Source organism: Carassius carassius, chromosome 1 (genome assembly GCF_963082965.1).
Source record: "Carassius carassius chromosome 1, fCarCar2.1, whole genome shotgun sequence".
NCBI classification, from domain to species: Eukaryota; Metazoa; Chordata; class Actinopteri; order Cypriniformes; family Cyprinidae; genus Carassius; species Carassius carassius.
In genome coordinates, this window is record NC_081755.1 from 6529973 (window position 1) to 6555832 (window position 25860).

General features: G+C 53.7%; 1 protein-coding gene across 1 annotated transcript; it reads left to right on the forward strand.

The window, feature by feature from the left end:
* Positions 1 to 465: 465 nt before the first annotated feature.
* Positions 466 to 24888, forward strand: LOC132127717 (fibroin heavy chain-like; the record flags this gene model as incomplete). Its single annotated transcript, XM_059539809.1, has 5 exons — positions 466 to 522; positions 22537 to 22660; positions 23066 to 23653; positions 24200 to 24414; positions 24757 to 24888. Coding segments are annotated over exons 1-5 (1116 nt in total), but the record flags the coding sequence as incomplete, so codon positions are not given.
* Between the last annotated feature and the right edge of the window lie 972 nt (positions 24889 to 25860).

A 25860-nucleotide genomic window follows, 5' to 3' on the forward strand; every position in this document is an offset into this window, starting at 1 on the left:
GGCCAGGGTGCAGGACAGGGAAGCGCGCGCTGGACAGGGTAGCGGAGCTGGACAGGGTGCTGGAGAGGGAAGTGGCGCAGGAGCAGGACAGGGAAGCGGCGCTGGAGCAGGACAGGGAAGCGGCGCTGGAGCAGGACAGGGAAGCAGCTTTGGCCAGGGTTCAGGACAGGGAAGCGGAGCTGGTGCTGGACAGGGTGCTGGACAGGGAAGCGGCGCAGGAGCAGGACAGGGAGGCGGCACTGGAGCAGGACAGGGAAGCGGCTTTGGCCAGGGTGCCAAAACTGACTGGCTTTGGCCAGGGTGCAGGACAGGGAAGCGGCGCTGGCACTGGACAGGGTAGCGGAGCTGGACAGGGAAGCGGCTATGGCCAGGGCGCTGGACAGGTAAGCGGAGCTGGACAGGGAAGCAGCTATGGCCAGGGCGCTGGACAGGGAAGCGGAGTGGGCGCTGGACAGGGAAGCGGCTATGGCCAGGGCAACTGAGCTGGAGTTGGACACGGAAGTGGCTATGGCCAGGGCGCTGGTCAGGGAAGCGGCGCTGGTCAGGGATCTGGACAGGGTCAGGGAAGCGGCGCTGGTCAGGGATCTGGACAGGGTCAGGGAAGCGGTCAAGGGAATTGTCCGGGATGTCACAAAGGTCAATGTCGTCTTTAGGGACATGTTCATGGGAATTTTGCATAATACTTTTTGGGGATCTTTTCCAATGCTTTTATTCAAATGGCATGTTTTCCCTGTTTGCTTTAACAGTTTAGAAAGATTTTTTGACTCTCTACCACTACTATCACCTCAAATAACATAAAAAATTGCTTGATTTGAAGAGTTGGTGTTTGGTATCATTTTGCTCTCACATAACCGATATCTGGCATCAATGCTGTAAATTCCTCTCCCCAAGTACTAGACAATTAGCAAATTATGATTTTTATCTTTTTTGCCAATTTAAAAGAACCGTTTTGTGTATTTAAATTTATTCTTGGCTAAGCTGAATAGTCTGCAGCCATTATTCCAGTTAGAAGTCATTGTATTATGCCGATTTGGTGCTCTAGAAACATTTCATGAATGCTGAAAATAGTTCCATAAGTTCTTGTGATTCTTGAGGCAACACGTTAAAGACAGCATGTTCCTTAGAGACGTTGATTTTTAAACAGTCGTCCTAATAAATATAAGAATAGCATAACAGATGTTACAGGTCAAAAGCTTATTGTGGACCAGTGGACTTAGAATTGGAATAAAGCTTGGCTAGTTTGTGAAAAATACGGTTTAAATAAAGTAAGAGGCTTTATTTAATGTTTCATGGTAGGGGTGTCACGATATACCGGTATATAAGCATGTCCGCAATATTTAAAATGTACAGTTCTCTTATGATTACACCACATGTTAATACTCCAGCGCCACTACCTGGTTGATCTCCCAGGTGGCAGTATTGTGTCATTGTGTTAACGCTGGCACCTGTCACACAAGAAGACAAAGCCACTCTGAGGAGAGCCGTGTTCATCAGAGTAAGTTGCCATTATTTTTCTAGTCCTAGACTGGGAAATGTTATTAACCTGTTAACAGTGGTTTTCTGTGTTCCTATATTTAAGTAAAGGGTGACTTTAAGTACCACGTTTTCTTTGCTCGTCTTGTTTTTGTATTTGCAATCAATAGGGCCTGTGCGTAGCTACGAAAAACTGAGCAAACACATTGCTACGTTAAACTTGTAAAATGTTAAGTTGGTCGCAGTGCCATGCACTTAATGCCTCATCTGCGGTCATTCTTCAATCAGGTTCATTAGTTAACATATATAAATAACAAATAATGAACACTATTTCCACAGCACTTATTAATCTTAGTTCATGCTAATTTCAGCATTAACTTATGCATTATTCAAATCTCGAGTTGTGTTTGTAAACATTGTTCTGTGAACTAACATGAACAATGAATGACTCTACACAATTTATTAATCTTTGTTTGTCAATAAAAATAACGTACTGTTCATTCATGTTAATTAAAACATTAATGTTAACAAAACATCTCATTGTAAAGCATTAACATAAATATTTATTCATCATACTGTTGAACTTGACCGTATTTTCTCTCTTGGATTACATGATCGCTGCAGATTCATATTGCAGTTGATGGTGTCGCCATAGAAATGCACAATCCTCTCGTAATTAGGCTAGCTAATGCTAGGTACACACCAAAATATTTTTGACATCTTATAAGATTTTCAAAATGTAATAGACCACAAACATGAGGATAAAAATTCCTAGGTTTAACCGTTTTGTTCCTATACTGTGTGGTGTGCCATGATGTGACAAAGACAGCGCACCACACAGATTTTCAACCAGAGTCTCGACTGAACACAGGAAATCTCGCGAGACTTCAGAATAAGCATGGCGGATGATATGCAGGAAGAAATTGCAATGATAGTGTTTGGAATGATTTTATACACGACACGTTGTATAAACATTTGTGCTGTTGCCACAAATCAAAAAGCTGATCCTCCATCTCTGCTGTCCACAACAATTTCACTTTGTGCTGCGCCATGACGGCTTTAGTCTTCCATCATCTCGCTTTCTGATTGGATACGGTTTCGTTTCACGTGATATTATCCAGAGCGTGCATGCATTTGTCCTAGGGATTCCCCCCACACATCAGGATTCTGATCGTAAATATTAAACGTGTTGAATATTTACAATTCGCGATCGGGGCGTCTCCGATGTTCTTCCGATCAGGTTCAACACTCTTAACACACCTCACTCACAGCAAGAGAAAATCAGATAAGATAATCTGTAGAACCAATCAAGATAATCGGGACATAGCTATGATTGTCGGAAAGGGGGGAAATCGGCCCAAAATCAGAACGATTTTCTTTTGGTGTGTACCCAGCATAAATTTATGACATGGCTAGAACGTAGCATTCAGCAGGTCCAACCCCAATCATGCACACCTGAACAAGCTAATCAAGGCATTTCAGATAACTAGAAAGCTACAGGCAGGTGAGTTTGATCAGGGTTGGAATTAACCTGTTTTCCTTGAATCTTTAAAATCCCATTTTACAGAGGTTGATATTGCAGCAACACGTAATCGTTTTAGTTTTGTGCGCTTTGCTGTCTGCTTCTCCTGACGCACCAATTCAGTGCATTTTGCAGCAGAGATCACAGGCTGGGAGGATGACAGCTCGAATGTATTTCTCGTTGATTGCTGTTTTTTTGTGTCTGTTTGGATACTTCAGCATAACTCACGCTATTCAAAGACGAACCACAGGTGAAATATCTGTTAATCTCATTACAGAACCTGAAGAAATGCAGAAATAAGTGACTTTCAGTCTTTGAAAGTAGTTAACCTAGCTTATGAATTAGTAGGTTTTAAACCGCTTTTGATTTGAAGCAGACAAATGTATACACTTAGTATTTCGGATTGAGACCCATTGCAAAACCACACATTTACAAATGCTGAAACCGCACTTCCCTTATAATCCTCTTGAATTCTCTAGTGGATGGTTTCTGTCCGGAGAGGCTGATGGTCGAACCATCCCATCGAGGATGTTCCTCTGATGAAGACTGCCCTGGAGGGCACAAATGCTGTCGATTTGAATTTGGGCCTGTTTGTGTGCTGCCTGTTTTCAGTGAGTTTCAGTTAATAATAGATTCTAAGGCTAAACTCACACACACATACTAGTAACGCTCTGGATTCAATGTAAGTTCTAAGCAGAGAGTTTGCCTTTTGTTGTTCTCCTCTGAAGTCGGATTGAAATCATCCCTTGGGATGGTTTTAAGGACCGGATGGATTTACAAAATAAAGAGGAATAATACTTTGAACAGTGGTTCTCAATTCCAGTCCCGGGGACCCCTTGCTCCGCACCCTTTACATGTCCCCCTTATTTAACACACCAGATTGTGATCATCAGCTTGTCAGGAGAGAGATCCATGAACTGGACCAACAAGCTGATGATTTCAATCCGGTGTGTTAAATAAGGGAGACGTGCAGAGCAAGAGGTCCCCCATGACTGCACTTGAGAACCACTGAATTGGAATGGAATTCTTTCTGTAGGTAAAACTTGCTATTCACCAACCCTGATCAAAGCCGCCTACCTCAGATTTTTCTAATGATCCCAAAGACATTGATTGGCACTGGTTAACATGCTCAGGTGTGTTTTGATTAGGGTTGGAGCTAAACTCTGCAGGAACATGGATCTCGAAGTCCAGATTTGAGGATCTCTGGTCTATATGCACAAACTAAAGCTGACTATCTGTGTTCACGCAGTGAAGCCGGGTCAATGTCCCATACCGGAGACGATTCCACTGTGTGCTGATAGCTGTTTCAATGATGGCCAGTGTCCTGCCACACAGAAATGTTGCCCAACCACCGGTGGCTTTGCATGCAGTGAACCGCGTGGCCAGGGAAGAGATCAGGCAACATGCCATGGAAGCGGCTATGGCCAGGGACAGGGAAGCGGCTATGGCCAGGGTGTGGGACAGGGAAGCGGTTATGGCCAGGGTGCGGGACAGGGTATTGGAGCTGGACAGGGTGCGGGACAGGGTAGTGGAGCTGGCCAGGGTGCGGGACAGGGAAGCGGCTTTGGCCAGGGCGCAGGACAGGGAAGCGGCTTTGGCCAGGGTGCAGGACAGGGAAGCGGCTTTGGCCAGGGTGCAGGACAGGGAAGCGGCTTTGGCCAGGGTGCAGGACAGGGAAGCGGCTTTGGCCAGGGTGCAGGACAGGGAAGCGGCTTTGGCCAGGGTGCAGAACAGGGAAGCGGCTTTGGCCAGGGTGCGGGACAGGGAAGCGGCTTTGGCCAGGGTGCGGGACAGGGAAGCGGCTTTGGCCAGGGTGCGGGACAGGGAAGCGGCTTTGGCCAGGGCGCGGGACAGGGAAGCGGCTTTGGCCAGGGCGCGGGACAGGGAAGCGGCTTTGGCCAGGGCGCGGGACAGGGAAGCGGCTTTGGCCAGGGCGCGGGACAGGGAAGCGGCTTTGGCCAGGGCGCGGGACAGGGAAGCGGCTTTGGCCAGGGCGCGGGACAGGGAAGCGGCTTTGGCCAGGGCGCGGGACAGGGAAGCGGCTTTGGCCAGGGCGCGGGACAGGGAAGCGGCTTTGGCCAGGGCGCGGGACAGGGAAGCGGCTTTGGCCAGGGCGCGGGACAGGGAAGCGGCGCTGGCCAGGGTGCGGGACAGGGAAGCGGCGCTGGCCAGGGTGCAGGACAGGGAAGCGGCGCTGGCCAGGGCGCGGGACAGGGAAGCGGCGCTGGCGCAGGACAGGGAAGGGGCGCTGGCCAGGGTGCAGGACAGGGAAGCGGCGCTGGAGCAGGACAGGGAAGCGGCTTTGGCCAGGGTGCAGGACAGGGAAGCGGCTTTGGCCAGGGCGCGGGACAGGGAAGCGGCGCTGGCCAGGGTGCGGGACAGGGAAGCGGCGCTGACCAGGGTGCGGGACAGGGAAGCGGCGCTGACCAGGGTGCGGGACAGGGAAGCGGCGCTGGCCAGGGTGCAGGACAGGGAAGCGGCTTTGGCCAGGGCGCGGGACAGGGAAGCGGCTTTGGCCAGGGCGCGGGACAGGGAAGCGACTTTGGCCAGGGCGCGGGACAGGGAAGGGGCTTTGGCCAGGGCGCGGGACAGGGAAGCGGCTTTGGCCAGGGCGCGGGACAGGGAAGCGGCTTTGGCCAGGGCGCGGGACAGGGAAGCGGCGCTGGCGCGGGACAGGGAAGCGGCGCTGGCCAGGGCGCAGGACAGGGAAGCGGCGCTGGCCAGGGCGCAGGACAGGGAAGCGGCGCTGGCCAGGGCGCAGGACAGAGTAGCGGAGCTGGCCAGGGCGCAGGACAGGGAAGCGGCGCTGGCCAGGGCGCAGGACAGGGAAGCGGCGCTGGCCAGGGCGCAGGACAGGGAAGCGGCGCTGGCCAGGGCGCAGGACAGGGAAGCGGCGCAGGACAGGGAAGCGGCGCTGGCCAGGGCGCAGGACAGGGAAGCGGCGCGGGACAGGGAAGCGGCGCGGGACAGGGAAGCGGTGCGGGACAGGGCGCGGGACAGGGAAGCGGCTTTGGCCAGGGCGCGGGACAGGGAAGCGGCTTTGGCCAGGGCGCGGGACAGGGAAGCGGCGCAGGACATGGTAGCGGAGCTGGACAGGGTGCTGGACAGGGAAGCGGCGCTGGCCAGGGTGCAGGACAGGGAAGCGGTGCAGGACAGGGAAGCGGCGCTGGCCAGGGTGCAGGACAGGGAAGCGGCGCTGGCCAGGGCGCAGGACAGGGTAGCGGCGCTGGCCAGGGCGCAGGACAGGGAAGCGGCGCTGGCGCAGGACAGGGTAGCGGAGCTGGCCAGGGCGCAGGACAGGGAAGCGTCGCTGGCCAGGGCGCAGGACAGGGAAGCGGCGCAGGACAGGGTAGCGGAGCTGGACAGGGTGCTGGACAGGGAAGCGGCGCTGGCCGGGGTGCAGGACAGGGAAGCGGTGCAGGACAGGGAAGCGGCGCTGGCCAGGGCGCAGGACAGGGAAGCGGCGCTGGCCAGGGCGCAGGACAGGGAAGCGGCGCTGGCCAGGGCGCAGGACAGGGAAGCGGCGCTGGCCAGGGCGCAGGACAGGGAAGCGGCGCTGGCCAGGGCGCAGGACAGGGAAGCGGCGCTGGCCAGGGCGCGGGACAGGGAAGCGGCGCAGGACATGGTAGCGGAGCTGGACAGGGTGCTGGACAGGGAAGCGGCGCTGGCCAGGGTGCAGGACAGGGAAGCGGTGCAGGACAGGGAAGCGGCGCTGGCCAGGGTGCAGGACAGGGAAGCGGCGCTGGCCAGGGTGCAGGACAGGGTAGCGGCGCTGGCCAGGGCGCAGGACAGGGAAGCGGCGCTGGCGCAGGACAGGGTAGCGGAGCTGGCCAGGGCGCAGGACAGGGAAGCGTCGCTGGCCAGGGCGCAGGACAGGGAAGCGGCGCAGGACAGGGTAGCGGAGCTGGACAGGGTGCTGGACAGGGAAGCGGCGCTGGCCGGGGCGCAGGACAGGGAAGCGGCGCAGGACAGGGAAGCGGCGCTGGCCAGGGCGCAGGACAGGGAAGCGGCGCTGGCCAGGGCGCAGGACAGGGAAGCGGCGCTGGCCAGGGCGCAGGACAGGGAAGCGGCGCTGGCCAGGGCGCAGGACAGGGAAGCGGCGCTGGCGTAGGACAGGGTAGCGGAGCTGGACAGGGAAGCGGCTTTGGCCAGGGCGCAGGACAGGGAAGCGGCGCTGGACAGGGCGCAGGACAGGGAAGCGGCTTTGGCAAGGGCGCAGGACAGGGAAGCGGAGCTGGCGCTGGACATGGAAGTGGCTATGGCCAGGGCGCTGGTCAGGGATCTGGACAGGGTCAGGGAAGTGGCGCTGGACAGGGAAGTGGCGCTGGACAGGGAAGCGGCGCTGGTCAGGGATCTGGACAGGGTCAGGGAAGTGGTCAAGGGAATTGTCGGGGATGTCGCAAAGGTCATTGTCGTCTATAGGGACCTGTTCATGGGAATTTTGCATAATACTTTTTCGGGATCTTTTCCAATGCTTTTATTCAAATGACATGTTTTCCCTGTTTGCTTAAACAGTTTAGAAAGATTTTCTGACTCTCTACCACTATCACCTCAAATAAAATAAAAAACATTGCTTGATTTGAAGAGTTGGTGTTTGGTATCATTTTTTTTTTAGTCCGCAATATTTAAAATGTACAGTTCTCTTATGATTACACCACATGTTAATACTCCAGCGCCACTACCTGGTTGATCTCCCAGGTGGCAGTATTGTGTCATTGTGTTAACGCTGGCACCTGTCACACAAGAAGACAAAGCCACTCTGAGGAGAGCCGTGTTCATCAGAGTAAGTTGCCATTATTTTTCTAGTCCTAGACTGGGAAATGTTATTAACCTGTTAACAGTGGTTTTCTGTGTTCCTATATTTAAGTAAAGGGTGACTTTAATAAGTACCACGTTTTCTTTGCTCGTCTTGTTTTTGTATTTGCAATCAATAGGGCCTGTGCGTAGCTACGAAAAACTGAGCAAACACATTGCTACGTTAAACTTGTAAAATGTTAAGTTGGTCGCAGTGCCATGCACTTAATGCCTCATCTGCGGTCATTCTTCAATCTGGTTCATTAGTTAACATATATAAATAACAAATAATGAACACTATTTCCACAGCACTTATTAATCTTAGTTCATGCTAATTTCAGCATTAACTTATGCATTATTCAAATCTCGAGTTGTGTTTGTAAACATTGTTCTGTGAACTAACATGAATGACTCTACACAATTTATTAATCTTTGTTTGTCAATAAAAATAACGTACTGTTCATTCATGTTAATTAAAACATTAATGTTAACAAAACATCTCATTGTAAAGCATTACCATAAATATTTATTCATCATACTGTTGAACTTGACCGTATTTTCTCTCTTGGATTACATGATCGCTGCAGATTCATATTGCAGTTGATGGTGTCGCCATAGAAATGCACAATCCTCTCGTAATTAGGCTAGCTAATGCTAGGTACACACCAAAATATTTTTGACATCTTATAAGATTTTCAAAATGTAATAGACCACAAACATGAGGATAAAAATTCCTAGGTTTAACCGTTTTGTTCCTATACTGTGTGGTGTGCCATGATGTGACAAAGACAGCGCACCACACAGATTTTCAACCAGAGTCTCGACTGAACACAGGAAATCTCGCGAGACTTCAGAATAAGCATGGCGGATGATATGCAGGAAGAAATTGCAATGATAGTGTTTGGAATGATTTTATACACGACACGTTGTATAAACATTTGTGCTGTTGCCACAAATCAAAAAGCTGATCCTCCATCTCTGCTGTCCACAACAATTTCACTTTGTGCTGTGCCATGACGGCTTTAGTCTTCCATCATCTCGCTTTCTGATTGGATACGGTTTCGTTTCACGTGATATTATCCAGAGCGTGCATGCATTTGTCCTAGGGATTCCCCCCACACATCAGGATTCTGATCGTAAATATTAAACGTGTTGAATATTTACAATTCGCGATCGGGGCGTCTCCGATGTTCTTCCGATCAGGTTCAACACTCTTAACACACCTCACTCACAGCAAGAGAAAATCAGATAAGATAATCTGTAGAACCAATCAAGATAATCGGGACATAGCTATGATTGTCGGAAAGGGGGGAAATCGGCCCAAAATCAGAACGATTTTCTTTTGGTGTGTACCCAGCATAAATTTATGACATGGCTAGAACGTAGCATTCAGCAGGTCCAACCCCAATCATGCACACCTGAACAAGCTAATCAAGGCATTTCAGATAACTAGAAAGCTACAGGCAGGTGAGTTTGATCAGGGTTGGAATTAACCTGTTTTCCTTGAATCTTTAAAATCCCATTTTACAGAGGTTGATATTGCAGCAACACGTAATCGTTTTAGTTTTGTGCGCTTTGCTGTCTGCTTCTCCTGACGCACCAATTCAGTGCATTTTGCAGCAGAGATCACAGGCTGGGAGGATGACAGCTCGAATGTATTTCTCGTTGATTGCTGTTTTTTTGTGTCTGTTTGGATACTTCAGCATAACTCACGCTATTCAAAGACGAACCACAGGTGAAATATCTGTTAATCTCATTACAGAACCTGAAGAAATGCAGAAATAAGTGACTTACAGTCTTTGAAAGTAGTTAACCTAGCTTATGAATGAGTAGTAGGTTTTAATCCGCTTTTGATTTGAAGCAGACAAATGTATACACTTAGTATTTCGGTTTGAGACCCATTGCAAAACCACACATTTACAAATGCTGAAACCGCACTTCCCTTATAATCCTCTTGAATTCTCTAGTGGATGGTTTCTGTCCGGAGAGGCTGATGGTCGAACCATCCCATCGAGGATGTTCCTCTGATGAAGACTGCCCTGGAGGGCACAAATGCTGTCGATTTGAATTTGGGCCTGTTTGTGTGCTGCCTGTTTTCAGTGAGTTTCAGTTAATAATAGATTCTAAGGCTAAACACACACATACTAGTAACGCTCTGGATTCAATGTAAGTTCTAAGCAGAGAGTTTGCCTTTTGTTGTTCTCCTCTGAAGTCGGATTGAAATCATCCCTTGGGATGGTTTTAAGGACCGGATGGATTTACAAAATAAAGAGGAATAATACTTTGAACAGTGGTTCTCAATTCCAGTCCCGGGGACCCCTTGCTCCGCACCCTTTACATGTCCCCCTTATTTAACACACCAGATTGTGATCATCAGCTTGTCAGGAGAGAGATCCATGAACTGGACCAACAAGCTGATGATTTCAATCCGGTGTGTTAAATAAGGGAGACGTGCAGAGCAAGAGGTCCCCCATGACTGCAATTGAGAACCACTGAATTGGAATGGAATTCTTTCTGTAGGTAAAACTTGCTATTCACCAACCCTGATCAAAGCCGCCTACCTCAGATTTTTCTAATGATCCCAAAGACATTGATTGGCACTGGTTAACATGCTCAGGTGTGTTTTGATTAGGGTTGGAGCTAAACTCTGCAGGAACATGGATCTCGAAGTCCAGATTTGAGGATCTCTGGTCTATATGCACAAACTAAAGCTGACTATCTGTGTTCACGCAGTGAAGCCGGGTCAATGTCCCATACCGGAGACGATTCCACTGTGTGCTGATAGCTGTTTCAATGATGGCCAGTGTCCTGCCACACAGAAATGTTGCCCAACCACCGGTGGCTTTGCATGCAGTGAACCGCGTGGCCAGGGAAGAGATCAGGCAACATGCCATGGAAGCGGCTATGGCCAGGGACAGGGAAGCGGCTATGGCCAGGGTGTGGGACAGGGAAGCGGTTATGGCCAGGGTGCGGGACAGGGTATTGGAGCTGGACAGGGTGCGGGACAGGGTAGTGGAGCTGGCCAGGGTGCGGGACAGGGAAGCGGCTTTGGCCAGGGTGCAGGACAGGGAAGCGGATTTGGCCAGGGTGCAGGACAGGGAAGCGGCTTTGGCCAGGGTGCAGGACAGGGAAGCGGCTTTGGCCAGGGTGCAGGACAGGGAAGCGGCCTTGGCCAGGGTGCAGGACAGGGAAGCGGCTTTGGCCAGGGTGCAGGACAGGGAAGCGGCGCTGGCGCGGGACCGGGAAGCGGCGCTGGCCAGGGTGCAGGACAGGGAAGCGGCGCTGGCCAGGGTGCAGGACAGGGAAGCGGCGCTGGCCAGGGTGCAGGACAGGGAAGCGGCGCTGGCCAGGGTGCAGGACAGGGAAGCGGCGCTGGCCAGGGTGCAGGACAGGGAAGCGGCACTGGCCAGGGTGCAGGACAGGGAAGCGGCGCTGGAGCAGGACAGGGAAGCGGCTTTGGCCAGGGTGCAGGACAGGGAAGCGGCTTTGGCCAGGGCGCGGGACAGGGAAGCGGCGCTGGCGCAGGACAGGGAAGGGGCGCTGGCCAGGGTGCAGGACAGGGAAGCGGCGCTGGAGCAGGACAGGGAAGCGGCTTTGGCCAGGGTGCAGGACAGGGAAGCGGCTTTGGCCAGGGCGCGGGACAGGGAAGCGGCGCTGGCCAGGGTGCAGGACAGGGAAGCGGCGCTGGCCAGGGTGCAGGACAGGGAAGCGGTGCTGGAGCAGGACAGGGAAGCGGCTTTGGCCAGGGCGCGGGACAGGGGAGCGGCTTTGGCCAGGGCGCGGGACAGGGAAGCGGCTTTGGCCAGGGCGCGGGACAGGGAAGCGGCGCTGGAGCAGGACAGGGAAGCGGCTTTGGCCAGGGTGCAGGACAGGGAAGCGGCTTTGGCCAGGGCGCGGGACAGGGAAGCGGCGCTGGCCAGGGTGCGGGACAGGGAAGCGGCGCTGGCCAGGGTGCAGGACAGGGAAGCGGTGCTGGAGCAGGACAGGGAAGCGGCTTTGGCCAGGGCGCGGGACAGGGAAGCGGCTTTGGCCAGGGCGCGGGACAGGGAAGCGGCTTTGGCCAGGGCGCGGGACAGGGAAGCGGCTTTGGCCAGGGCGCGGGACAGGGAAGCGGCTTTGGCCAGGGCGCGGGACAGGGAAGCGGCGCTGGCCAGGGCGCAGGACAGGGAAGCGGCGCTGGCCAGGGCGCAGGACAGGGAAGCGGCGCAGGACAGGGAAGCGGCGCAGGACAGGGAAGCGGCGCAGGACAGGGAAGCGGCGCTGGCCAGGGCGCAGGACAGGGAAGCGGCGCTGGCCAGGGCGCAGGACAGGGAAGCGGCGCAGGACAGGGCGCAGGACAGGGAAGCGGCGCTGGCCAGGGCGCAGGACAGGGAAGCGGCGCTGGCCAGGGCGCAGGACAGGGAAGCGGAGCTGGTGCAGGACAGGGAAGCGGCTTTGGCCAGGGCGCGGGACAGGGAAGCGGCGCTGGCCAGGGCGCAGGACAGGGAAGCGGCGCAGGACATGGTAGCGGAGCTGGACAGGGTGCTGGACAGGGAAGCGGCGCTGGCCAGGGTGCAGGACAGGGAAGCGGTGCTGGCCAGGGTGCAGGACAGGGTAGCGGCGCTGGCCAGGGCGCAGGACAGGGAAGCGGCGCTGGCGCAGGACAGGGTAGCGGAGCTGGACAGGGCGCAGGACAGGGAAGCGTCGCTGGCCAGGGCGCAGGACAGGGAAGCGGCGCAGGACAGGGTAGCGGAGCTGGACAGGGTGCTGGACAGGGAAGCGGCGCTGGCCAGGGTGCAGGACAGGGAAGCGGTGCAGGACAGGGAAGCGGCGCTGGCCAGGGTGCAGGACAGGGAAGCGGCGCTGGCCAGGGTGCAGGACAGGGAAGCGGCGCTGGCCAGGGCGCAGGACAGGGAAGCGGCGCTGGCCAGGGCGCAGGACAGGGAAGCGGCGCTGGCGCAGGACAGGGAAGCGGCGCTGGCGCAGGACAGGGAAGCGGCGCTGGCGCAGGACAGGGAAGCGGCGCTGGCGCAGGACAGGGAAGCGGCGCTGGCGCAGGACAGGGAAGCGGCGCTGGCCAGGGCGCAGGACAGGGAAGCGGCGCTGGCGTAGGACAGGGTAGCGGAGCTGGACAGGGAAGCGGCTTTGGCCAGGGCGCAGGACAGGGAAGCGGCTTTGGCCAGGGCGCAGGACAGGGAAGCGGCGCTGGACAGGGCGCAGGACAGGAAAGCGGCGCTGGCGTAGGACAGGGTAGCGGAGCTGGACAGGGAAGCGGCTTTGGACAGGGTAGCGGAGCTGGACAGGGAAGCGGCTTTGGCCAGGGCGCAGGACAGGGAAGCGGCGCTGGACAGGGCACAGGACAGGGAAGCGGCGCTGGCGTAGGACAGGGTAGCGGAGCTGGACAGGGAAGCGGCTTTGGCCAGGGCGCAGGACAGGGAAGCGGCGCTGGACAGGGCGCAGGACAGGGAAGCGGCGCTGGACAGGGCGCAGGACAGGGAAGCGGCTTTGGCAAGGGCGCAGGACAGGGAAGCGGAGCTGGCGCTGGACATGGAAGTGGCTATGGCCAGGGCGCTGGTCAGGGATCTGGACAGGGTCAGGGAAGTGGCGCTGGACAGGGAAGTGGCGCTGGACAGGGAAGCGGTGCTGGTCAGGGATCTGGACAGGGTCAGGGAAGTGGTCAAGGGAATTGTCGGGGATGTCGCAAAGGTCATTGTCGTCTATAGGGACCTGTTCATGGGAATTTTGCATAATACTTTTTCGGGATCTTTTCCAATGCTTTTATTCAAATGACATGTTTTCCCTGTTTGCTTAAACAGTTTAGAAAGATTTTCTGACTCTCTACCACTATCACCTCAAATAAAATAAAAAACATTGCTTGATTTGAAGAGTTGGTGTTTGGTATCATTTTTTTTAGTCCGCAATATTTAAAATGTACAGTTCTCTTATGATTACACCACATGTTAATACTCCAGCGCCACTACCTGGTTGATCTCCCAGGTGGCAGTATTGTGTCATTGTGTTAACGCTGGCACCTGTCACACAAGAAGACAAAGCCACTCTGAGGAGAGCCGTGTTCATCAGAGTAAGTTGCCATTATTTTTCTAGTCCTAGACTGGGAAATGTTATTAACCTGTTAACAGTGGTTTTCTGTGTTCCTATATTTAAGTAAAGGGTGACTTTAATAAGTACCACGTTTTCTTTGCTCGTCTTGTTTTTGTATTTGCAATCAATAGGGCCTGTGCGTAGCTACGAAAAACTGAGCAAACACATTGCTACGTTAAACTTGTAAAATGTTAAGTTGGTCGCAGTGCCATGCACTTAATGCCTCATCTGCGGTCATTCTTCAATCAGGTTCATTAGTTAACATATATAAATAACAAATAATGAACACTATTTCCACAGCACTTATTAATCTTAGTTCATGCTAATTTCAGCATTAACTTATGCATTATTCAAATCTCGAGTTGTGTTTGTAAACATTGTTCTGTGAACTAACATGAACAATGAATGACTCTACACAATTTATTAATCTTTGTTTGTCAATAAAAATAACGTACTGTTCATTCATGTTAATTAAAACATTAATGTTAACAAAACATCTCATTGTAAAGCATTACCATAAATATTTATTCATCATACTGTTGAACTTGACCGTATTTTCTCTCTTGGATTACATGATCGCTGCAGATTCATATTGCAGTTGATGGTGTCGCCATAGAAATGCACAATCCTCTCGTAATTAGGCTAGCTAATGCTAGGTACACACCAAAATATTTTTTACATCTTATAAGATTTTCAAAATGTAATAGACCACAAACATGAGGATAAAAATTCCTAGGTTTAACCGTTTTGTTCCTATACTGTGTGGTGTGCCATGATGTGACAAAGACAGCGCACCACACAGATTTTCAACCAGAGTCTCGACTGAACACAGGAAATCTCGCGAGACTTCAGAATAAGCATGGCGGATGATATGCAGGAAGAAATTGCAATGATAGTGTTTGGAATGATTTTATACACGACACGTTGTATAAACATTTGTGCTGTTGCCACAAATCAAAAAGCTGATCCTCCATCTCTGCTGTCCACAACAATTTCACTTTGTGCTGCGCCATGACGGCTTTAGTCTTCCATCATCTCGCTTTCTGATTGGATACGGTTTCGTTTCACGTGATATTATCCAGAGCGTGCATGCATTTGTCCTAGGGATTCCCCCCACACATCAGGATTGTGATCGTAAATATTAAACGTGTTGAATATTTACAATTCGCGATCGGGGCGTCTCCGATGTTCTTCCGATCAGGTTCAACACTCTTAACACACCTCACTCACAGCAAGAGAAAATCAGATAAGATAATCTGTAGAACCAATCAAGATAATCGGGACATAGCTATGATTGTCGGAAAGGGGGGAAATCGGCCCAAAATCAGAACGATTTTTTTTTGGTGTGTACCCAGCATAAATTTATGACATGGCTAGAACGTAGCATTCAGCAGGTCCAACCCCAATCATGCACACCTGAACAAGCTAATCAAGGCATTTCAGATAACTAGAAAGCTACAGGCAGGTGAGTTTGATCAGGGTTGGAATTAACCTGTTTTCCTTGAATCTTTAAAATCCCATTTTACAGAGGTTGATATTGCAGCAACACGTAATCGTTTTAGTTTTGTGCGCTTTGCTGTCTGCTTCTCCTGACGCACCAATTCAGTGCATTTTGCAGCAGAGATCACAGGCTGGGAGGATGACAGCTCGAATGTATTTCTCGTTGATTGCTGTTTTTTTGTGTCTGTTTGGATACTTCAGCATAACTCACGCTATTCAAAGACGAACCACAGGTGAAATATCTGTTAATCTCATTACAGAACCTGAAGAAATGCAGAAATAAGTGACTTTCAGTCTTTGAAAGTAGTTAACCTAGCTTATGAATGAGTAGTAGGTTTTAAACCGCTTTTGATTTGAAGCAGACAAATGTATACACTTAGTATTTCGGTTTGAGACCCATTGCAAAACCACACATTTACAAATGCTGAAACCGCACTTCCCTTATAATCCTCTTGAATTCTCTAGTGGATGGTTTCTGTCCGGAGAGGCTGATGGTCGAACCATCCCATCGAGGATGTTCCTCTGATGAAGACTGCCCTGGAGGGCACAAATGCTGTCGATTTGAATTTGGGCCTGTTTGTGTGCTGCCTGTTTTCAGTGAGTTTCAGTTAATAATAGATTCTAAGGCTAAACACACACATACTAGTAACGCTCTGGATTCAATGTAAGTTCTAAGCAGAGAGTTTGCCTTTTGTTGTTCTCCTCTGAAGTCGGATTGAAATCATCCCTTGGGATGGTTTTAAGGACCGGATGGATTTACAAAATAAAGAGGAATAATACTTTGAACAGTGGTTCTCAATTCCAGTCCCGGGGACCCCTTGCTCCGCACCCTTTACATGTCCCCCTTATTTAACACACCAGATTGTGATCATCAGCTTGTCAGGAGAGAGATCCATGAACTGGACCAACAAGCTGATGATTTCAATCCGGTGTGTTAAATAAGGGAGACGTGCAGAGCAAGAGGTCCCCCATGACTGCAATTGAGAACCACTGAATTGGAATGGAATTCTTTCTGTAGGTAAAACTTGCTATTCACCAACCCTGATCAAAGCCGCCTACCTCAGATTTTTCTAATGATCCCAAAGACATTGATTGGCACTGGTTAACATGCTCAGGTGTGTTTTGATTAGGGTTGGAGCTAAACTCTGCAGGAACATGGATCTCGAAGTCCAGATTTGAGGATCTCTGGTCTATATGCACAAACTAAAGCTGACTATCTGTGTTCACGCAGTGAAGCCGGGTCAATGTCCCATACCGGAGACGATTCCACTGTGTGCTGATAGCTGTTTCAATGATGGCCAGTGTCCTGCCACACAGAAATGTTGCCCAACCACCGGTGGCTTTGCATGCAGTGAACCGCGTGGCCAGGGAAGAGATCAGGCAACATGCCATGGAAGCGGCTATGGCCAGGGACAGGGAAGCGGCTATGGCCAGGGTGTGGGACAGGGAAGCGGTTATGGCCAGGGTGCGGGACAGGGTAGTGGAGCTGGACAGGGTGCGGGACAGGGTAGTGGAGCTGGCCAGGGTGCGGGACAGGGAAGCGGCTTTGGCCAGGGTGCAGGACAGGGAAGCGGATTTGGCCAGGGTGCAGGACAGGGAAGCGGCTTTGGCCAGGGTGCAGGACAGGGAAGCGGCTTTGGCCAGGGTGCAGGACAGGGAAGCGGCCTTGGCCAGGGTGCAGGACAGGGAAGCGGCTTTGGCCAGGGTGCAGGACAGGGAAGCGGCGCTGGCGCGGGACCGGGAAGCGGCGCTGGCCAGGGTGCAGGACAGGGAAGCGGCGCTGGCCAGGGTGCAGGACAGGGAAGCGGCGCTGGCCAGGGTGCAGGACAGGGAAGCGGCGCTGGCCAGGGTGCAGGACAGGGAAGCGGCACTGGCCAGGGTGCAGGACAGGGAAGCGGCGCTGGAGCAGGACAGGGAAGCGGCTTTGGCCAGGGTGCAGGACAGGGAAGCGGCTTTGGCCAGGGCGCGGGACAGGGAAGCGGCGCTGGCGCAGGACAGGGAAGGGGCGCTGGCCAGGGTGCAGGACAGGGAAGCGGCGCTGGAGCAGGACAGGGAAGCGGCTTTGGCCAGGGTGCAGGACAGGGAAGCGGCTTTGGCCAGGGCGCGGGACAGGGAAGCGGCGCTGGCCAGGGTGCAGGACAGGGAAGCGGCGCTGGCCAGGGTGCAGGACAGGGAAGCGGTGCTGGAGCAGGACAGGGAAGCGGCTTTGGCCAGGGCGCGGGACAGGGGAGCGGCTTTGGCCAGGGCGCGGGACAGGGAAGCGGCTTTGGCCAGGGCGCGGGACAGGGAAGCGGCGCTGGAGCAGGACAGGGAAGCGGCTTTGGCCAGGGTGCAGGACAGGGAAGCGGCTTTGGCCAGGGCGCGGGACAGGGAAGCGGCGCTGGCCAGGGTGCGGGACAGGGAAGCGGCGCTGGCCAGGGTGCAGGACAGGGAAGCGGTGCTGGAGCAGGACAGGGAAGCGGCTTTGGCCAGGGCGCGGGACAGGGAAGCGGCTTTGGCCAGGGCGCGGGACAGGGAAGCGGCTTTGGCCAGGGCGCGGGACAGGGAAGCGGCTTTGGCCAGGGCGCGGGACAGGGAAGCGGCTTTGGCCAGGGCGCGGGACAGGGAAGCGGCGCTGGCCAGGGCGCAGGACAGGGAAGCGGCGCTGGCCAGGGCGCAGGACAGGGAAGCGGCGCAGGACAGGGAAGCGGCGCTGGCCAGGGCGCAGGACAGGGAAGCGGCGCTGGCCAGGGCGCAGGACAGGGAAGCGGCGCAGGACAGGGCGCAGGACAGGGAAGCGGCGCAGGACAGGGAAGCGGCGCTGGCCAGGGCGCAGGACAGGGAAGCGGCGCTGGCCAGGGCGCAGGACAGGGAAGCGGAGCTGGTGCAGGGCAGGGAAGCGGCTTTGGCCAGGGCGCGGGACAGGGAAGCGGCGCTGGCCAGGGCGCAGGACAGGGAAGCGGCGCAGGACATGGTAGCGGAGCTGGACAGGGTGCTGGACAGGGAAGCGGCGCTGGCCAGGGTGCAGGACAGGGAAGCGGTGCTGGCCAGGGTGCAGGACAGGGTAGCGGCGCTGGCCAGGGCGCAGGACAGGGAAGCGGCGCTGGCGCAGGACAGGGTAGCGGAGCTGGACAGGGCGCAGGACAGGGAAGCGTCGCTGGCCAGGGCGCAGGACAGGGAAGCGGCGCAGGACAGGGTAGCGGAGCTGGACAGGGTGCTGGACAGGGAAGCGGCGCTGGCCAGGGTGCAGGACAGGGAAGCGGTGCAGGACAGGGAAGCGGCGCTGGCCAGGGTGCAGGACAGGGAAGCGGCGCTGGCCAGGGTGCAGGACAGGGAAGCGGCGCTGGCCAGGGCGCAGGACAGGGAAGCGGCGCTGGCGCAGGACAGGGAAGCGGCGCTGGCGCAGGACAGGGAAGCGGCGCTGGCGCAGGACAGGGAAGCGGCGCTGGCGCAGGACAGGGAAGCGGCGCTGGCGCAGGACAGGGAAGCGGCGCTGGCCAGGGCGCAGGACAGGGAAGCGGCGCTGGCGTAGGACAGGGTAGCGGAGCTGGACAGGGAAGCGGCTTTGGCCAGGGCGCAGGACAGGGAAGCGGCTTTGGCCAGGGCGCAGGACAGGGAAGCGGCGCTGGACAGGGCGCAGGACAGGAAAGCGGCGCTGGCGTAGGACAGGGTAGCGGAGCTGGACAGGGAAGCGGCTTTGGACAGGGTAGCGGAGCTGGACAGGGAAGCGGCTTTGGCCAGGGCGCAGGACAGGGAAGCGGCGCTGGACAGGGCGCAGGACAGGGAAGCGGCGCTGGCGTAGGACAGGGTAGCGGAGCTGGACAGGGAAGCGGCTTTGGCCAGGGCGCAGGACAGGGAAGCGGCGCTGGACAGGGCGCAGGACAGGGAAGCGGCGCTGGACAGGGCGCAGGACAGGGAAGCGGCTTTGGCAAGGGCGCAGGACAGGGAAGCGGAGCTGGCGCTGGACATGGAAGTGGCTATGGCCAGGGCGCTGGTCAGGGATCTGGACAGGGTCAGGGAAGTGGTCAAGGGAATTGTCGGGGATGTCGCAAAGGTCATTGTCGTCTATAGGGACCTGTTCATGGGAATTTTGCATAATACTTTTTCGGGATCTTTTCCAATGCTTTTATTCAAATGACATGTTTTCCCTGTTTGCTTAAACCGTTTAGAAAGATTTTCTGACTCTCTACCACTATCACCTCAAATAAAATAAAAAACATTGCTTGATTTGAAGAGTTGGTGTTTGTTATCATTTTTTTTAGTCCGCAATATTTAAAATGTACAGTTCTCTTATGATTACACCACATGTTAATACTCCAGCGCCACTACCTGGTTGATCTCCCAGGTGGCAGTATTGTGTCATTGTGTTAACGCTGGCACCTGTCACACAAGAAGACAAAGCCACTCTGAGGAGAGCCGTGTTCATCAGAGTAAGTTGCCATTATTTTTCTAGTCCTAGACTGGGAAATGTTATTAACCTGTTAACAGTGGTTTTCTGTGTTCCTATATTTAAGTAAAGGGTGACTTTAATAAGTACCACGTTTTCTTTGCTCGTCTTGTTTTTGTATTTGCAATCAATAGGGCCTGTGCGTAGCTACGAAAAACTGAGCAAACACATTGCTACGTTAAACTTGTAAAATGTTAAGTTGGTCGCAGTGCCATGCACTTAATGCCTCATCTGCGGTCATTCTTCAATCAGGTTCATTAGTTAACATATATAAATAACAAATAATGAACACTATTTCCACAGCACTTATTAATCTTAGTTCATGCTAATTTCAGCATTAACTTATGCATTATTCAAATCTCGAGTTGTGTTTGTAAACATTGTTCTGTGAACTAACATGAACAATGAATGACTCTACACAATTTATTAATCTTTGTTTGTCAATAAAAATAACGTACTGTTCATTCATGTTAATTAAAACATTAATGTTAACAAAACATCTCATTGTAAAGCATTACCATAAATATTTATTCATCATACTGTTGAACTTGACCGTATTTTCTCTCTTGGATTACATGATCGCTGCAGATTCATATTGCAGTTGATGGTGTCGCCATAGAAATGCACAATCCTCTCGTAATTAGGCTAGCTAATGCTAGGTACACACCAAAATATTTTTTACATCTTATAAGATTTTCAAAATGTAATAGACCACAAACATGAGGATAAAAATTCCTAGGTTTAACCGTTTTGTTCCTATACTGTGTGGTGTGCCATGATGTGACAAAGACAGCGCACCACACAGATTTTCAACCAGAGTCTCGACTGAACACAGGAAATCTCGCGAGACTTCAGAATAAGCATGGCGGATGATATGCAGGAAGAAATTGCAATGATAGTGTTTGGAATGATTTTATACACGACACGTTGTATAAACATTTGTGCTGTTGCCACAAATCAAAAAGCTGATCCTCCATCTCTGCTGTCCACAACAATTTCACTTTGTGCTGCGCCATGACGGCTTTAGTCTTCCATCATCTCGCTTTCTGATTGGATACGGTTTCGTTTCACGTGATATTATCCAGAGCGTGCATGCATTTGTCCTAGGGATTCCCCCCACACATCAGGATTCTGATCGTAAATATTAAACGTGTTGAATATTTACAATTCGCGATCGGGGCGTCTCCGATGTTCTTCCGATCAGGTTCAACACTCTTAACACACCTCACTCACAGCAAGAGAAAATCAGATAAGATAATCTGTAGAACCAATCAAGATAATCGGGACATAGCTATGATTGTCGGAAAGGGGGGAAATCGGCCCAAAATCAGAACGATTTTCTTTTGGTGTGTACCCAGCATAAATTTATGACATGGCTAGAACGTAGCATTCAGCAGGTCCAACCCCAATCATGCACACCTGAACAAGCTAATCAAGGCATTTCAGATAACTAGAAAGCTACAGGCAGGTGAGTTTGATCAGGGTTGGAATTAACCTGTTTTCCTTGAATCTTTAAAATCCCATTTTACAGAGGTTGATATTGCAGCAACACGTAATCGTTTTAGTTTTGTGCGCTTTGCTGTCTGCTTCTCCTGACGCACCAATTCAGTGCATTTTGCAGCAGAGATCACAGGCTGGGAGGATGACAGCTCGAATGTATTTCTCGTTGATTGCTGTTTTTTTGTGTCTGTTTGGATACTTCAGCATAACTCACGCTATTCAAAGACGAACCACAGGTGAAATATCTGTTAATCTCATTACAGAACCTGAAGAAATGCAGAAATAAGTGACTTTCAGTCTTTGAAAGTAGTTAACCTAGCTTATGAATTAGTAGGTTTTAAACCGCTTTTGATTTGAAGCAGACAAATGTATACACTTAGTATTTCGGATTGAGACCCATTGCAAAACCACACATTTACAAATGCTGAAACCGCACTTCCCTTATAATCCTCTTGAATTCTCTAGTGGATGGTTTCTGTCCGGAGAGGCTGATGGTCGAACCATCCCATCGAGGATGTTCCTCTGATGAAGACTGCCCTGGAGGGCACAAATGCTGTCGATTTGAATTTGGGCCTGTTTGTGTGCTGCCTGTTTTCAGTGAGTTTCAGTTAATAATAGATTCTAAGGCTAAACTCACACACACATACTAGTAACGCTCTGGATTCAATGTAAGTTCTAAGCAGAGAGTTTGCCTTTTGTTGTTCTCCTCTGAAGTCGGATTGAAATCATCCCTTGGGATGGTTTTAAGGACCGGATGGATTTACAAAATAAAGAGGAATAATACTTTGAACAGTGGTTCTCAATTCCAGTCCCGGGGACCCCTTGCTCCGCACCCTTTACATGTCCCCCTTATTTAACACACCAGATTGTGATCATCAGCTTGTCAGGAGAGAGATCCATGAACTGGACCAACAAGCTGATGATTTCAATCCGGTGTGTTAAATAAGGGAGACGTGCAGAGCAAGAGGTCCCCCATGACTGCAATTGAGAACCACTGAATTGGAATGGAATTCTTTCTGTAGGTAAAACTTGCTATTCACCAACCCTGATCAAAGCCGCCTACCTCAGATTTTTCTAATGATCCCAAAGACATTGATTGGCACTGGTTAACATGCTCAGGTGTGTTTTGATTAGGGTTGGAGCTAAACTCTGCAGGAACATGGATCTCGAAGTCCAGATTTGAGGATCTCTGGTCTATATGCACAAACTAAAGCTGACTATCTGTGTTCACGCAGTGAAGCCGGGTCAATGTCCCATACCGGAGACGATTCCACTGTGTGCTGATAGCTGTTTCAATGATGGCCAGTGTCCTGCCACACAGAAATGTTGCCCAACCACCGGTGGCTTTGCATGCAGTGAACCGCGTGGCCAGGGAAGAGATCAGGCAACATGCCATGGAAGCGGCTATGGCCAGGGACAGGGAAGCGGCTATGGCCAGGGTGTGGGACAGGGAAGCGGCTATGGCCAGGGTGTGGGACAGGGAAGCGGTTATGGCCAGGGTGCAGGACAGGGAAGCGGCTTTGGCCAGGGTGCAGGACAGGGAAGCGGCTTTGGCCAGGGTGCGGGACAGGGAAGCGGCTTTGGCCAGGGTGCGGGACAGGGAAGCGGCTTTGGCCAGGGCGCGGGACAGGGAAGCGGCTTTGGCCAGGGCGCGGGACAGGGAAGCGGCTTTGGCCAGGGCGCGGGACAGGGAAGCGGCGCTGGCGCGGGACAGGGAAGCGGCGCTGGCCAGGGTGCAGGACAGGGAAGCGGCGCTGGCCAGGGTGCAGGACAGGGAAGCGGCGCTGGCCAGGGTGCAGGACAGGGAAGCGGCGCTGGAGCAGGACAGGGAAGCGGCTTTGGCCAGGGTGCAGGACAGGGAAGCGGCTTTGGCCAGGGCGCGGGACAGGGAAGCGGCGCTGGCGCAGGACAGGGAAGGGGCGCTGGCCAGGGTGCAGGACAGGGAAGCGGCGCTGGAGCAGGACAGGGAAGCGGCTTTGGCCAGGGCGCGGGACAGGGAAGCGGCGCTGGCCAGGGTGCAGGACAGGGAAGCGGCGCTGGCCAGGGTGCAGGACAGGGAAGCGGTGCTGGAGCAGGACAGGGAAGCGGCTTTGGCCAGGGCGCGGGACAGGGAAGCGGCTTTGGCCAGGGCGCGGGACAGGGAAGCGGCTTTGGCCAGGGCGCGGGACAGGGAAGCGGCTTTGGCCAGGGCGCGGGACAGGGAAGCGGCTTTGGCCAGGGCGCGGGACAGGGAAGCGGCGCTGGCCAGGGCGCGGGACAGGGAAGCGGCGCTGGCCAGGGCGCAGGACAGGGAAGCGGCGCTGGCCAGGGCGCAGGACAGGGAAGCGGCGCTGGCCAGGGCGCAGGACAGGGAAGCGGCGCTGGCCAGGGCGCAGGACAGGGAAGCGGCGCTGGCCAGGGCGCAGGACAGGGAAGCGGCGCTGGCCAGGGCGCAGGACAGGGAAGCGGCGCTGGCCAGGGCGCAGGACAGGGAAGCGGCGCTGGCCAGGGCGCAGGACAGAGTAGCGGCGCTGGACAGGGCGCTGGACAGGGAAGCGGCTTTGGCCAGGGTGCAGGACAGGGAAGCGGAGCAGGTGCAGGACAGGGAAGCGGCTTTGGCCAGGGCGCGGGACAGGGAAGCGGCGCTGGCCAGGGCGCGGGACAGGGAAGCGTCGCTGGCCAGGGCGCGGGACAGGGAAGCGGCGCAGGACAGGGTAGCGGAGCTGGACAGGGTGCTGGACAGGGAAGCGGTGCAGGACAGGGAAGCGGTGCAGGACAGGGAAGCGGCGCTGGCCAGGGCGCAGGACAGGGAAGCGGCGCTGGCCAGGGCGCAGGACAGGGAAGCGGCGCTGGCCAGGGCGCAGGACAGGGAAGCGGCGCTGGCCAGGGCGCAGGACAGGGAAGCGGCGCTGGCCAGGGCGCAGGACAGGGAAGCGGCGCTGGACAGGGCGCTGGACAGGGAAGCGGCTTTGGCCAGGGTGCAGGACAGGGAAGCGGCTTTGGCCAGGGTGCAGGACAGGGAAGCGGAGCTGGTGCAGGACAGGGAAGCGGCTTTGGCCAGGGCGCGGGACAGGGAAGCGGCGCTGGCCAGGGCGCGGGACAGGGAAGCGGCGCTGGCCAGGGCGCGGGACAGGGAAGCGTCGCAGGACAGGGTAGCGGAGCTGGACAGGGTGCAGGACAGGGAAGCGGCGCTGGCCAGGGTGCAGGACAGGGAAGCGGTGCAGGACAGGGAAGCGGCGCTGGCCAGGGCGCAGGACAGGGAAGCGGCGCTGGCCAGGGCGCAGGACAGGGAAGCGGCGCTGGCCAGGGCGCAGGACAGGGCGCAGGACAGGGAAGCGGCGCTGGCCAGGGCGCAGGACAGGGAAGCGGCGCTGGCCAGGGCGCAGGACAGGGAAGCGGCGCTGGCGTAGGACAGGGTAGCGGAGCTGGACAGGGAAGCGGCTTTGGCCAGGGCGCAGGACAGGGAAGCGGCGCTGGACAGGGCGCAGGACAGGGAAGCGGCGCTGGACAGGGCGCAGGACAGGGAAGCGGCTTTGGCAAGGGCGCAGGACAGGGAAGCGGAGCTGGCGCTGGACATGGAAGTGGCTATGGCCAGGGCGCTGGTCAGGGATCTGGACAGGGTCAGGGAAGTGGCGCTGGACAGGGAAGTGGCGCTGGACAGGGAAGCGGTGCTGGTCAGGGATCTGGACAGGGTCAGGGAAGTGGTCAAGGGAATTGTCGGGGATGTCGCAAAGGTCATTGTCGTCTATAGGGACCTGTTCATGGGAATTTTGCATAATACTTTTTCGGGATCTTTTCCAATGCTTTTATTCAAATGACATGTTTTCCCTGTTTGCTTAAACAGTTTAGAAAGATTTTCTGACTCTCTACCACTATCACCTCAAATAAAATAAAAAACATTGCTTGATTTGAAGAGTTGGTGTTTGGTATCATTTTTTTTTAGTCCGCAATATTTAAAATGTACAGTTCTCTTATGATTACACCACATGTTAATACTCCAGCGCCACTACCTGGTTGATCTCCCAGGTGGCAGTATTGTGTCATTGTGTTAACGCTGGCACCTGTCACACAAGAAGACAAAGCCACTCTGAGGAGAGCCGTGTTCATCAGAGTAAGTTGCCATTATTTTTCTAGTCCTAGACTGGGAAATGTTATTAACCTGTTAACAGTGGTTTTCTGTGTTCCTATATTTAAGTAAAGGGTGACTTTAATAAGTACCACGTTTTCTTTGCTCGTCTTGTTTTTGTATTTGCAATCAATAGGGCCTGTGCGTAGCTACGAAAAACTGAGCAAACACATTGCTACGTTAAACTTGTAAAATGTTAAGTTGGTCGCAGTGCCATGCACTTAATGCCTCATCTGCGGTCATTCTTCAATCAGGTTCATTAGTTAACATATATAAATAACAAATAATGAACACTATTTCCACAGCACTTATTAATCTTAGTTCATGCTAATTTCAGCATTAACTTATGCATTATTCAAATCTCGAGTTGTGTTTGTAAACATTGTTCTGTGAACTAACATGAACAATGAATGACTCTACACAATTTATTAATCTTTGTTTGTCAATAAAAATAACGTA